The following is a 13,936-nucleotide window of genomic DNA, read 5'->3' as shown; positions in this document are numbered from 1 at the left end:
ACTGTCTGGATTTATATTCGAAGAAACAAGTAGTGATACACCCAAGGTAACAAGAGAAGGAAATCTGTCTTTCTACTTTCTCATTCACAGTTCAGTTGTGATTTTCAGCTTTCAGATTCCTACCTTTTTTTTTGTGCCAGTTTCTGTAGCAGATAGGTGGGTACAGATGCTGACTTGTAGGTTTGTGTTGAAATAAAGTGGTGAAGGCATGGAGAGAGGGGTTCAAAAGCAGGCTGCTGCTTGTAACAATGCGTGTGCCTTGTACATCTTAGATCCTTGAAGTATGTGGAATTTTGATTTGACTGGAAAGAATAGTTAAAAGCAGAGACTTTACAGGTGGTGTCACTTGACAGTCTTGATTTGATGAGAAGTGAAAGCAGATGGATAGTTAGCACTAGAGATGGGACACTACCACAAAACACAGAGGAAATTTTTGTCCAGTGTCTCTTGGTGACACTGCTATGAAAAGCTAGGGATTTTATTTTTTGATGTTGAATCTTTTTACGAGACAAATACCACTTCCTTAACTTTTTCAGATATGAGTTGTTTTCACTTCAAAAAAACCAAGTACGTGTTTTGTGTGTTTAGTAATGTATGATATTGAGTTGTCTGTCCTTAATGCCAAATTTTCATAATGAAATACAGAAGTACAGATTATCTTTGAGATTATGACAGTTGAGGACTATAAACTTTATACAGAAACACAAACTTTGGGAGCATTTCTAAAGTGGCAGTTTTTTCTATTTAATCTTGAGACCAAACTGGTAATGGGATGGAATGTAGAGCTCATTTCCAGGGATTAAATCAGACTAATAGGAGAAAGGTTACTTTGCCCGCAGCAGAATATCAGTGTCTATTCTGTAGTAAATCTAAAATGATATCATGTATATTAACATACTTCAGTGGGATTCCTTTTTGGTTCTCAGCAATAGCTCATTCATGATGATCTGGGAATCCTACTTTTAGCATATGGTGTCCTTGGGGGCTTGCATGTGCTTCACTTGCTATGTGTTTTCTTTGTGAATTTGCAGTCCAATAGCTGTTACTATGAAAAAGCTGTTGCTGCCTTTTTTTTTTTTAATGAATACTGCAACATGCCAACAAGGTTCTTTCAAGAACATTGTCTCGTCCTGGACAGATGTCAGATCTCTTCCCTTCTATTAGACAATCTTTCAGCTCCTCTGCTAGTGCAATGTCTAAGTTTTCTTAAATGCAAGATCTAACAGTAGAATGGGAAAGAGCAGTTTGTTTTAGGATATCCCTGAGCGCAGAAAGTACTAATGTGGATGCTTTTTTGCCTCTTCTTTGAAGCTCATATTCAAACTTGAGTATTCTCTTAGTTTTTTGTCATAGTAGCTGGCATCAGATAGATTATGATAAATGATGGAATATGATACTGACTGACTTCAGGTCAACTGTAGGGTATGCCCAGCCACTGCCCTGGAGGGATGTCTGCTGAGATAAGGAGATTGCTAAATCTCCCAGCAGGACTCCTCCTGGGAAGGCAGCTACTCTGCAGTTACGTCGAGAAGAAGATCGACCCAGAATCCTCTGGGAGACCCCATGCAGATCCTTTGTAACCCATTGGCCTTTACCCTCTGACACCCACCCCCTGTATCCCTATAAAAGCTAAGCCCTCTGCCCCTGCAAGGGGAGAGTGCTCGTCCTTAGCTTCCCCTTCGCTGGAGTACGGACCAGCAATAAAGCTACTTCGTGCGGAACCAGCCACACGAGCCTCTCGTCTCTCTCTCTGGTCTGGTCTGGCCTGGAGGCTGCCCTGCAGAGCTGAGCTGGAATCACGAGCTGACAATCACTAAAGAGCTGACAGCCTCTGCAAGGGCCCTCCTGGCCAGCAGCTGAGGGAAGACACTGGGCCTTGGGAAGGCGATTCCTTTTGGGACCATCTCCCCAGACCGGTCACCTCTTCCTGGGTCAGAGCTACTGACCCCTCACCAGCTGTCGTAGTCAACCACTGGCACTGCCAGGATGTTCTGCTTATCTAGAACAGAACAGAAAAGGAGTTCACAGTATCTAGTCAAGAATTAAACAGAGATGAGTAAATTGATGTGAGCACAAATGTACAGCCACTGCTTCGGGATCTCTGCATCAAACTGTAGAATAAGTATGATTGATGCAATAGTAAGCATTTTTCTGTCAGGAAGTTGAATATGCCTAAGGCATCTGGTTTTAATTCATCAATTTATCATTTTCTGGAACATGGTGCATAATCCCGCTATAGTGACTATAAAAAAACTGCTTCCACTTTTCTTTCTTGTTCCAAAATGGGGTACTGTAGAATATTTATTGTATATGCAACAAGAGTAGAGAGAGTGGTCTTTTTTTTTTTTTTTCAGACAATGGCTTACTTGTGATACTGAAGATTAGCTTTCAACAGATTATTAAAAAAAAAGATACACTGGGTTTCTGGCAGTACTAGATTTCTCTGCAGACCCTTTTCAGCTGGAAAGCACAGCCCTTTAGACAACCTTTGGATGAGTCTGGGTAGAGTGCCACTGCCATTCTTAAAAAATAATTAAAAACATTAGTGAGTTGTTTTAAACTGAGTGCTGAGTTGCACAATGACAGATTTCTCAGTATTAACTAATGACAATATCTGTAGGTTAGGTTCAGAAAACCTCAACTCTTAATCCCTCTGCATGCACAAAGCAGCAAAAGCTAGTAGTTCATACATCGAATTCTTCCAGCAGCCCTGCTCTTGCTTTTTGGAGGGAGGATGTATTTGCTCCTTGCTCTTCTCAATTGCTAAACAACTTGCCTACTTGTTCTTAATGGTTATGAATTTTGCTGAAAATGTTAAATGTTACTTCTTATTAGGACACAGGTAATTGATAGAAGTAAAGTGTGATGAGAGTGAGTGGTTCACTGGCAATGGATAGTGAGATAGATAACAAATAGTGAGTGAGAAGATAACAAACTTCTGCAGAGGAAGGGGTGTATATCCTCTTCCTTGTTTCCCTGCTGGATTTAGGCTTTTTCATCTTTTATCAGTGTTTTAGCTTTGTAGTACTCTAATTTTTAAGCATACCTTCTTACCAGCAGTTGCCAAGATACGATCGATCTGGCAGGCCACGTGTCTGTATCTTCCTTCTCCTTTTGTTTGTTTCTTTCTTTAATTTTTATTTTCTTTGTTTCTGCAAGTTAATTTTTTTCTTTTTTTTCCAGTTTGTACAGATATGGCTTTCATATCCTTTCCTTTTCTCCTGATGCCTTCCACCATGAAGATGCGATTCATGTGCTATTATTCTGTCCCAGGCTAGTAGATTTTAAAGGGTAACATTGCTGCTGTTGTGTCCTGGATTTACTGTATAATCAGGAAATGATCATGAGAAATCATCTACTTGTTTCCCGTTTTCTAAGTTAAAATAGAATGCTATAAATACTCGTAATACATATTTGCTTACGTTCTTTAATTGTAGACAGTTTTAGTTCTGTTGGTGTAATGGTAAGTGGAAACACTTAAAATCTCCATGCCTTGTGCATTGTTTTCCTTCATAAATTTTCTTTAAATATTTTTTTTAATAGAAAAATATAAAAGCTCTCAATTTCACTGATAGTTTGCCACACAGATGTTGTGCTCAGAAATAAACTTTGGTAATAGGATATGTATGTTAAAGACGTCTCGAGAGCAGGTTATTTCACTGGTTAAGGACGGGTTATCCCGTTAATGTAATGGACAATGCTGATTCACACACCAAGGGAATTAAACATTTATCAGTTTTATGTCTCTAGGGATTGTTACAAAATCAGCCAGACAGTTGTTCCCCTCGGCCCACAGAGTCAGCCCAGATGCCTTTTGTGATTCGATTAAGTTCGTTCTCTAACGATGGCGTAATTAGCGCAGTTTTGCCAGAGGCAAGGGGATTTCTCTTTTGGCTCCTGTATTTGTTTTCCATCGTGAACAATAAGAAGGCAAGCGCTAAAAATAGTGTTTAAAAGCACCATTTAAAAAAGTAGTCGGAGCGTCCCCTCTGACACGCCGGAATAGCGCGGGGCGCGGGCAGCAGCTGCCAGGCTGCTGCAGCTCGGGCTGGGCTCAGGCTGAGGGCAGGGAGGAGGCAGCGGAGCAGCGAGGAAGGCTCCGGCAGCCGCGGGCAGCAGAGGCAGAGGAGCAGCGAGGAAGGCTCCGGCAGCCGCGGGCAGCAGAGGCAGAGGAGCAGCGAGGAAGGCTCCGGCAGCCGCGGGCAGCAGAGGCAGAGGAGCAGCGAGGAAGGCTCCGGCAGCCGCGGGCAGCAGAGGCAGTGGAGCAGCGAGGAAGGCTCCGGCAGCCGCGGGCAGCAGAGGCAGAGGAGCAGCGAGGAAGGCTCCGGCAGCCGCGGGCAGCAGAGGCAGAGGAGCAGCGAGGAAGGCTCCGGCAGCCGCGGGCAGCAGAGGAGCAGCGAGGAAGGCTCCGGCAGCCGCGGGCAGCAGAGGCAGAGGAGCAGCGAGGAAGGCTCCGGCAGCCGCGGGCAGCAGAGGCAGAGGAGCAGCGAGGAAGGCTCCGGCAGCCGCGGGCACCAGCGCTCCCCCGCGCGGCGCCTGGGCCCCTCTGCCGCCCTGGGTGCGCTCAATGAGCGCTGCGCGGAAACACCCGGCCCTGCTCATTCCCTAAAAATACCGGCATCGCCAAACAGATGTTTGGTATCCATATGAAAAAGGACCTTTTTTTTCCCCCTCCCGCTCTCCTTTTCCTCCCTCCCAAGAGAAACGTAACAGGTTTTAAAGATCTGAAAACAGAAGCGTTGCTATAAACTGAGCATTAAAGAGGGCTGGAGTGCCTCCTCCCCTGTGGAGACCTGGCAGAGACAGCTTGGGTTGTTCAGCCTAGGGAAGAGATGGCTCCAGGGAGACCTTACAGCACCCTCAGTGCCTAAAGAGGATTTACAAGAGCTCTGGAGAGGGAATTTTTACGAGGGCATGTAGCCATAGTACAAGGAAGAATGGCTTTGAACGGAAAGAGAGTAGGTTTAGATTGGATATTAGGAAAAATTCTTAGCTCTGAGGGTGGTGAGGCACTGAAACAGGTTGCCCAAAGAAGCTGTGGATGTCCCATCCCTGAAAGGACCAAGGCAAGGCTGGATGGAGCTCTGTGCAACCTGATTTAGTGGAAGGTGTCCCTGCCCATAGCAGGAGGGTTGGAAGAATCGTAGAATCATCAGGTTTGGAAGAGAATGTCAAGCTCAGCCAATCCAACTGTCCACCGAGCCCTGTCACTGTCACCCCTAAACCACATCACCCAGTACCAGATCCAGACACCTGTTGAACACCTGCAGGAAAGGTGACTCCACCACCTCCTTGGGCAACCTATTCCAATGCCTGACCCCCCTAACAGTGAATATTTAATTTTAATCTCTCCTGTCTCATTTTAAGGCCATTTCCTCTTGTCCTCTCCCTGTAGTCATGGCAGAAGAAAAGAAGACAATCTTTAAGGTCCCTTCCAACCCTAAGCCATTCTGAGATTCTAGAAGTGAGTAATTTAAATAGATACATATTCCTTGATGACATTTTACACACCCGTTTTACCAACAGGTGGCCACAGCGAATGATCAGGAAACTCTTGAACTCAAAGTTGTGTTTGCACCACTGTAGCTCTCTTGGGACTCAAAAAAAATGGGTGTGAAGGTGTGAGCAGAAGAAAGTCAGCAACAGTGCAGATGCCTTACTAACAGTGACAGGTATCTCTATGACATGAGTTGCTTTTTTGGCTTTTTTTCGAAACCATTATGTTTTTGAAAATTCTATGTTTACTAGGACTGTTAGAATTTGGTTAATTTGGCTTTTTGTTTTTAAGACCACTGCTGCTAGTGTAGTCTGTGTGAGAAGTTAATGTTTTAATGATTGTAATTCTTGGCTTACTGGCATGTATTGAGTAACAAGGCGATTGAAAACCTGAAGTAAAAATGCAGGGATGGGGTTTTGTGTTTCAGACAGTACACACAGCTTGTCTGCCACCATCCATATGTGTTGCTGCATCCCTGTGCTGTGATAAGAGTTTGTAAGAGGACGCTGCTGTTACTTTGCTTCAGCATTTGACACGGAAGGAGCATTCCCTGAGCTGGATTTCAGAAACTGCTGTTTACTTCTTTGAATATTTGATTTTAATGGATGCTTGTGTGATTTATTTTATCTTTATATTCATGAAATTTTTGTGAGTTCATTTTAATTAAAGGAGAGATCTAGCTTGTTTGAATGATAGACTTTCAGAATTTGATTGAAGTTTCTCCTGGTGTACTGCCAGCCAAAGCTGCAGGACAAAGGTAAGACTGAAGCCCTCTTGCCAAAACCTGAGGCAGCACATGATCCCGTGTTGCCGGCCTTACGACAAGGAATTCTGCCATCTCTGTGCTGCAGGTGAAGCTTCTCATTGGCCTTCATAGTTGTCTTGTATAGTTGCATAAGGCCCGTCCCATGTTTGACATGGAGCGGAGGTGACCTGGTGGCTCAGGGTGGGGAGAGATGTACTGGCCTGAGAGTTTTGCATTGTTTTTCTGCACAGCCTTTTTAGGTCTGGCTTGAACCTGGAGTTCAGTGAGATCTGCTGGTGTTGGCTTCCACACCTTGTTGGTTGGTGTTCTTCTATAGCCGGAGGCTGTATTTTCTCACACAAGGCTTCTTGCACTCAGCCTGGTGCTTAAGTCACTTTTGCGTCTTGGACAGCCCAGGTCACTGGGCATGTTGTCAAAACACTTCTCCTCTTCCACAGTGTCTGAGCACTTTGCTGTAGTACACATGTTTCCAAAGAAGGACAAACTGGATGAGCTTGAAGAGGTGGAGGGATCTGTCTGGGTTGTGGAGAGATCTGCCTGCAGGAGAGGAATGAATGGAACCTTACTGTCCTGCAGCCTCTGCTTGTGCCTCAGCTGCGGATTCCCAGGCAGTGTTTCTGAACTGGAGAAGTCAAATGGGAAGTTACATTTCTTCTCTGCATCGTCACTTTTGCCAGTGTTGTTGATTTTTAACAGTATTGTGCATCACTGTCAGGGTGGTGGGGCAGCCCCAGTGAGGAGTGACACAGCCTTTCCAGCTGGCTCCACAGCAGGACATGACTGAGCCTCTCTGCAGGACTGGGATGAACCCAGCTGGCTGCTGCCAGTCAGGCACTGCGAGGAACATCCACCTTTCTTGTTAGATGTGCTGCAAACCTGTATACCTGTCCTTTAAAGAGTCTTTCCGTTGCCTCATCTCCCTCCCCCCTTCCCCAGTTTATATCAAGAGACTATCTAGGAAAATACTTGGAGATATGTAGCTGTGTTTGGGCTTTGTATGTCTGTGGCTTTTCTTCAGACTAGCTGAAGAAGAGACCACAAAGTGATAAAGATAATTACCTGTAAAAGTTACTTGTTAATACCAATGAAGTCAAAATAAGATTTCCTTTAACATTACTTGTTTCTTTTTTCAACAGTGAAGATGTTTCAGAAATTTCCTTTTGTATATACACATAATGAAAATGCAAAAACACATTGCTTGTCTACTTGACAGCAGTTCTATGTGGGTGATTGAAGTTTGCTGATTCAAGGGAGAAACTGCTAAGTGAAGTTAGAGTTAGGCTATTTAATTGTTATGATGTGTTTTTTCTATTCATGCTAGCACTGATTCTTCAATATTAATATTATACATAGAGGTTTTTTTCCATCCTAAGCCTGTTCCATCCTGCTCTGCAGCAGAAATGAAAAGCAATATTATGCTACATTCTATTTTCTCATTGGTATCCTGAGTGTAGGAAGCTTTTCCTTTTTTTCTTTGTTTTTTTTTTTTCTTTCTGCAAATTTCTTCTGAATCTTCAGATTTCTCTTTGTCTTTTCAGTGCCACCTACTTCTCCCAGCTATGCAGACTGAGTGCCCGAAAAGGGTGTGTGGAATTTGTAAGCCCAACCCAGATATTTTCAATTGTTCAAACTCTTCCAAGTTTAAAAATAAGCTGTTAGACTTGTTATGTGACACTATTCATATATGTTTAATTTAGCTGTCATTTGCCAAGACTATCAACATGCCAGGTATTCAGTCAAAGAGTAAACTTTTAAGTTATTACTTGCTTTAGAGAAGAGGTGGTGAAATGAAACTCTTCTTCTTCCTACCCTGTCTCTCTGGACCTAATCCTGTGGCCAAGGACATTTGTGATAAAGCATAGCTTGCTTTAGCAGCAGCATGGTCAGGATAATTGGAATAAGGTTGATGCATTAATAAGTCTTTGGATATTAACAGGGAAATGGGACTGTGTGCAAATAGTACTTTTGGTAGTGCCCATATGCACGGCATGAGTACGTGGAAGTGTTTGAGTCACTTGAGGTGGACTTTTTTTGTTGCTGCTTATGTCAGGCATATGTCAGGAGGCATCTGCTTGTGCGTATATATTTGCTGCTTCATGAAAAGCACAAAGAATATATGATTTTTCATATCAGGGAGCATGGTTTTTGACACTCACAGGTAAAACCTTCAGTGTACTCTGTTACTGTGCTTCTGGACCTAGCAGACAACTGCTCTGTCAAAATAGTGCATCCTCTTGGGAGGAAGCAATATTTACATTATAGCCAACAAATGACACCATCAGAATCACAGAATGAGCTAGGTTGGAAAAGACCTTGGAGGTCATCAAGTCCAGCCTATGACCTGACACCACCTTATCAACTAGACCTGTGCCACGTCCAGTCTTTTTTTAAACACCTCCGGGGACGGTGACTCCACCACCTCCCTGGGCAGCCCATTCCAATGCCCAATCACTCTGTGACACTCTTCACTTTTTCTAATGTCTAGCCTGAGCTTCCCCTGGTGCAGCTTAGGACCATGGTGCACAACTACCTCCATGTCTGTTTCTCTGGCTCTGAACATGGACAGTGATGCTACACAGATGGTTACAGTTCTCTTACATCTTCCATTATAGCATGGTAATATTTTTGTCATATAATTTTGTCATCCCCTACTCGGGGTGGGGAAGAAAATGTTTGGTCAAGCAGCTTCCTAAACACATTCATCTTCTGCTGGCTGATCCTGTTCCCAGATGCTGAGATTGAACTTAGCTTGCTAGGAGGCCTGGGGTGACTGCAGTCAGAGTTGGAAATGTCCATGCTTTGAAGTCAGCATTTGGTGACATCTTTCCATAAAGCAACAAGGAGTGATCAACCAGATTTGCTTGTGCCTGTGTCAGTAGATGTCCCTAAGAATTTCTTTATTCATGGTGTTGCAGAGGAAGTTGATAGAAGGTAAAGCAATGCTGTACAGAAGTAGCTGAATCTAAACAGTGAATATAATTTCTGTACTATGTAGTCCTATTTCTCATATATTACTGACTCAGAAGGAGAAATGATGGCTTATAGCCTGATAGCGTTCTTACCACATCAGATATATGTGCATGATGCCATTTGGTTAAGGGGAGAGCAGCCTTTACATGCTGTATGTCATGTGAAGGTGTGAAGCTGGCCTGTGCTTGTGTCAATTATGATGTGCAGCAGCTGTGGCTGTGGAAATGCTTCTGTGTTTGTGGCAGAAGAGCGCACCCTTCCTTCTCATGCTGTTATGAGTAGTCCATGCTTAATTCAGCAGCATTTATCCTGAAGTTCCGAGGTCAGGTGAGCTTGCAGGAGTAATTTGGATTGCACTGCTGTTGTTTCTTCAGGGCTAGAATTAGAACACAAGGGAGACAAGTCCCTTCCACTTTGTTTTTGTAGGTGTAACTCTGTGCTTCCCCTGCCTTGTTGCGTTGCAGTTTATGTTGGGCTCAGCAGAAGAGATTTGGAGGAACTTGGCTCTGTAAGCTGCATGCAGGATTTTCCTGTCTGGGAAGTCAAATAAACAAGAGAGGGGATGCTGGGTCTGCTTGCTAGCAGTTGAGTGTTCTCATCTCTCTTTGGGAAACACGGTGCCAGCATGTGTCAAGTGAGCAACTGTTAGGCCCTGGCTGAGGGAGTGCTCTCTGTATGCTGGTAATGTCACCAATTATCACTATGCCACTGGCCTTCCTATTTCAGAGGAGGTGACCAAAGGAGTTGTGGTGTGGCAGGTCTGACTTTATCTGGTGTCCTCAGATTTCCTTGACCTCTCTGACTCATTTTAGAATCGGAAATGATAAAAAGTCAGGGTGGTAATACATGAAGATAGCCTTGCTTGCTTTTGTAATTGTTTTTTTTTTCTGTCCCTCCTCCCCCACCCTTTTTTTCAACACATTAGTTGTATTTGATACTTCTGGTTTTCCATAAGATGTAGTAAGAACATGTAAGAGAACTGTGCCTTTGCATGGCTAAAAGGCAGCTGGTTGGATGCCCAGGGCAGTACCATGCAGTCGCTCTCCACATCCCAAAGCTTCTCTAACTGCCATGCTGGTGATGCTCCACGTTCTCCTGGTACTTGGAAGTTGCATTCTTACTGGGGGAGCTGGCAAGTGGGGCTGCCAACACAGAGGTGAAACTGAGCTCTTCTGAGGTTCTGCCAGACTGAAAACTTGGCTTTCTGCAACATCAGTGGCAGAAGTCCTATTGACTTCACTGAGTCCAGGATACCTTTGTTCTGGTTTTCATCAGTTGTGAGGAGGAAACCTCTGTAGTCAATCACTTCCAAACTCTTCTTTTCATTCATTGTTGCCAGGTGGGGGCTTTCAGATGGGACAGACACCCTTACTTCAGCAGAGCCTGCCAACACCTCATGTGACCATGCAATGCTAGATATAAGACGAAGTTTATTTCATGATGCTCTTTGCCTATATCTCTGTATTTTCTTGAAAAATATTTATTTGTTTCTTCACCAGTTAGTTTGATTTAAGTTTAATTGACAAGAGAGAAAGAAAAGCCTAATGTACTAGTTTTTCATAAGTGTCTAGAAAGTTGGTGGCTGGTAGGGAGAAGAGGCCTTGTAAACACCTTGTAATCAGTCAGGTGACAGCTGCAGGATAAGGTCCAGAGTTGAAGACAGTTATTAAGTGCCCCAGCACTGAAAAGAGCTTGTGAGACTTGCCATCCTTTTTAATATGAAAAGCAGTTCAGACACGACAAGGAATTTGGAGGAAATTGGATGTCATTAATGCTGCTGTTTCTTTGTTTTTGAAAAGGAGATGGAAGTTTTTTTGTCTTGGTTAAAAGACCAGCTTAAATTACCGTGCTTTTGTTGCTTGCATTTGAGGTATTTGTGCCTCTTTCTGCTTCTAGTATAACTATGGCAGTTCATTTTATAAGGTAGTTTAATATACCCTGTTTCTTCCTGTGTGGGTTTTGTAGGCTCTGCTGAGTGTGCAGCTGGCTCAGGCATGTCTACAAAATCTTGCAATCACTGTTGTGATGCCCCATCAGTACTTAGAGAGCAGCCTCAAGCATGTTTGCATTGAGTTATCTCTGAGTAGCATTTAAAGCTCCCAACAGCAGATGCCTTCATTCTCTTGGTGATGTTTTCTCATGGATAACATGTAACACCATCCCCATGGCTTCCAGTCTGCTGACAGGAAGGTCTTGGTTTTACTCTGTAAAGTCCGTAATGGTCCTGACTCTTTCCTGTTTCCTGTGTCCTGAGCCAGTGCCACACATCAGTAAAATGCCCACAATAATCATCTCTAATTTCAATGTGTGTGATAAAGAGGGAGGGTATTTGGCTGCTTCCTCTCTCGTCTGATACTGTCTGGGTGTGTTGACATGCCTGATTTATCAAGATTTTCTTCATAATGTGCTCTAGTTTGCACTGTGCAAGGCCTATATCCTTTTTGGTTTTGAGAGATATAAAATCCTTTAAATATCACATATGCCTACAGGATACAGTAAACAGAATCTTAAATGGAAACTAACTAAACAAATGGGGTTTTCTGGCATATAAAAATCATTACAACACTTCTGTTCTTACCTGATAAATCAGGATCACACTTCAGAGTCCTCCTAGTCAGCTGTTTGAGGTTGTGTTTTTATCTGTGCTAACATCTGCAGTATTCTTTTTGGTCAGACTTTCTGGTTTCTACATTAATGTAGGTCTTTCACCTCCACAGCAGAATTGGAGTAGAGTTTATCACTTAAATTTATTATTTGCATTTAATAAACCAAAATACTTGAATTTTAGTTTAAACCAAGAAGTACTTGATTCCTGTGTCATTTTGAAAGAAGAGAATATCATAAAAGTGAAAGCCAAATACTTGTGATTATCATAAGAAGTTCAATTGAGCAAATCAGCACCAGAAAAATACAAAGAAAGTCAGCTGAAGCTGTGAGATTTTGTGATAAAAACACATGTGGCATCCCAGAGGTACAGGGTCTGACAACAGTTTAGACTGTTGTGTTGAAGTTGGATATCTCTTTATTTCATTGACACTGCATTTTTGCTTCCTTAAGCTTCATTTAATGTACTGCTGTACATGATTTCTTGCTGTGTGATGGAGTATGTATTAAGACGAAATTATAAATGCTAATTAAGATGATTAGGGAAGGTAAGGAATGTTCTGGCATCCCTGATTCTGTTTCTTTGTGAGTGAATGTAAACTGTATCTCACAAAAGTGCATTGTTAGATCTTCTAGGGGATTTTTTCCTAGCTCTAAAGGGAAGCTTATCAGCCCTGTAGTTCAGGTGCTGGTTTCTTCTATGACATGCAGTTTTCTACAGTTAAAATTTACAGAATAACTGTAGATTTAAAAACAAGGGTAGATTGATGCTTTTGTCTTCTAGATCAGGCAATCCAAAGTTAATTGTCTTCTTGTTTATCTTCCAATACGTCACCAGATGTGGGCTTTTGAATATATTTGATGAAAATATAATTTGAGGAAATTTGATGTAAGGTCAGCCATGATAAGATCGCGAGTGTTTCTCCGAGGGCAAGTGAACTTGAGAGGAAGCACAGAGGCGCTTCCCCTTTTAGGAGAGCTCAGTGCAGCTGGAAAATAAATGGCTTTTGTAGTCCTGCCTGCCGTGCTTTGTGTCTCTCCTGCCTGGGTCCTTGTGGCTGAAGAAGTTAACTGGGTTTCAGAAGCACAAATGCCTTCTAGCCTGCAACCTCTAAAGACATTGGGGTAGTTGCCATTGATTATTTTAATTTCTGCCTAGAAATACGTTTGTAATGTTTTGAGAAGCGTTTTGGGTCTAAGGGGTTCTTTGGAACTGGGCCAAGATGCCTCTTTACTCTGGTCAGAGCCTTTAACTTTTTGTCTGTGTCCTTTTCTTTGGTACGTTAAGGTTTTCTGAAGTATCTGTGATCTTGCCACCGTTTGCAGACAGATGAGTGGAGGTAGGTGGAATAACATGGGTGTAATTCTGCAAATTCTCCCTTAATGGCCACTGCCTGCCTGTTTTTGTGGAATCTGTTTGTATCAGGGTTAATAGGTGAAATGAGCTTCAGTGGTGTACTCCTAGAGCGTTGTCACTGAATGAGGAATGATGATCTGTCAGCTGACAGTTACAGGTGTTATGGTTCACCATGTGTGTACTTACTTAAACAGGTAATCATGCTAAACAATTCTTCCCCATCTGCACCTCAGATGGACAGTGTTTTAAGGCTGTTTCTAGTTGAAACAGGTATTGGTAGGACTAATATTCTATATTAATGTTAGTGGTATTCCACTGAATTGCGCACTGGCTTCTAAGCATATTATAAAACTTAGGAATTATCCAGCCCAGAATCACATCAGAATTTCATTAGCAATGTATGTTGTTTCTCTCTTGATTCTTTCAAAACTATTCCATCTTCTGTGAGAATAAGGCAAGCACTTCACTGCAAGGAGCACTAACCTACAGTCTTCAAGCCACTAGAGAGCGATTCTCAGTAAATGGTAGTGAGGTTAAAAGCCTGTGGACACAAAAATAGTGCACAATCTGGGATACCTTTGCTCAGCAATACAGTGCAAATGCACCTTGAAATTGCATCTTAGTTGACAGTGCAAGTCACCGCAGGAGAGTTTATAAATCAGTGTTGCTAAGCAATAAACTTTTATATTTGTTTATTTAAGTAGCCTTATTGAAGGTGGTTGTTGAGAAGAGATTAAGAAAG

The 13,936-nt window shown here is 42.8% G+C and overlaps 1 protein-coding gene across 14 annotated transcripts in view; it reads left to right on the top strand.

Annotated features, from left to right (window-relative positions):
* Positions 1 to 13,936, top strand: part of COBL (cordon-bleu WH2 repeat protein) — a 206,425-nt gene that overhangs the window by 68,429 nt on the left and 124,060 nt on the right. For 11 of the 14 annotated variants that reach the window (XM_048312749.1, XM_048312734.1, XM_048312743.1 and 8 more), the window contains one exon: positions 9,660 to 9,770. The exons of the other annotated variants lie outside the window; for them this stretch is intronic. In XM_048312749.1, the coding sequence (XP_048168706.1) occupies positions 9,660 to 9,770 (111 nt within the window). The remainder of the gene's footprint in view (positions 1 to 9,659; positions 9,771 to 13,936) is intronic. 14 annotated transcript variants of the gene reach the window in all.

Source organism: Corvus hawaiiensis, chromosome 1, assembly GCF_020740725.1.
Source record: "Corvus hawaiiensis isolate bCorHaw1 chromosome 1, bCorHaw1.pri.cur, whole genome shotgun sequence".
Classification (NCBI taxonomy): Eukaryota; Metazoa; Chordata; class Aves; order Passeriformes; family Corvidae; genus Corvus; species Corvus hawaiiensis.
This window is presented reverse-complemented; position numbering and strand designations above follow the sequence as displayed.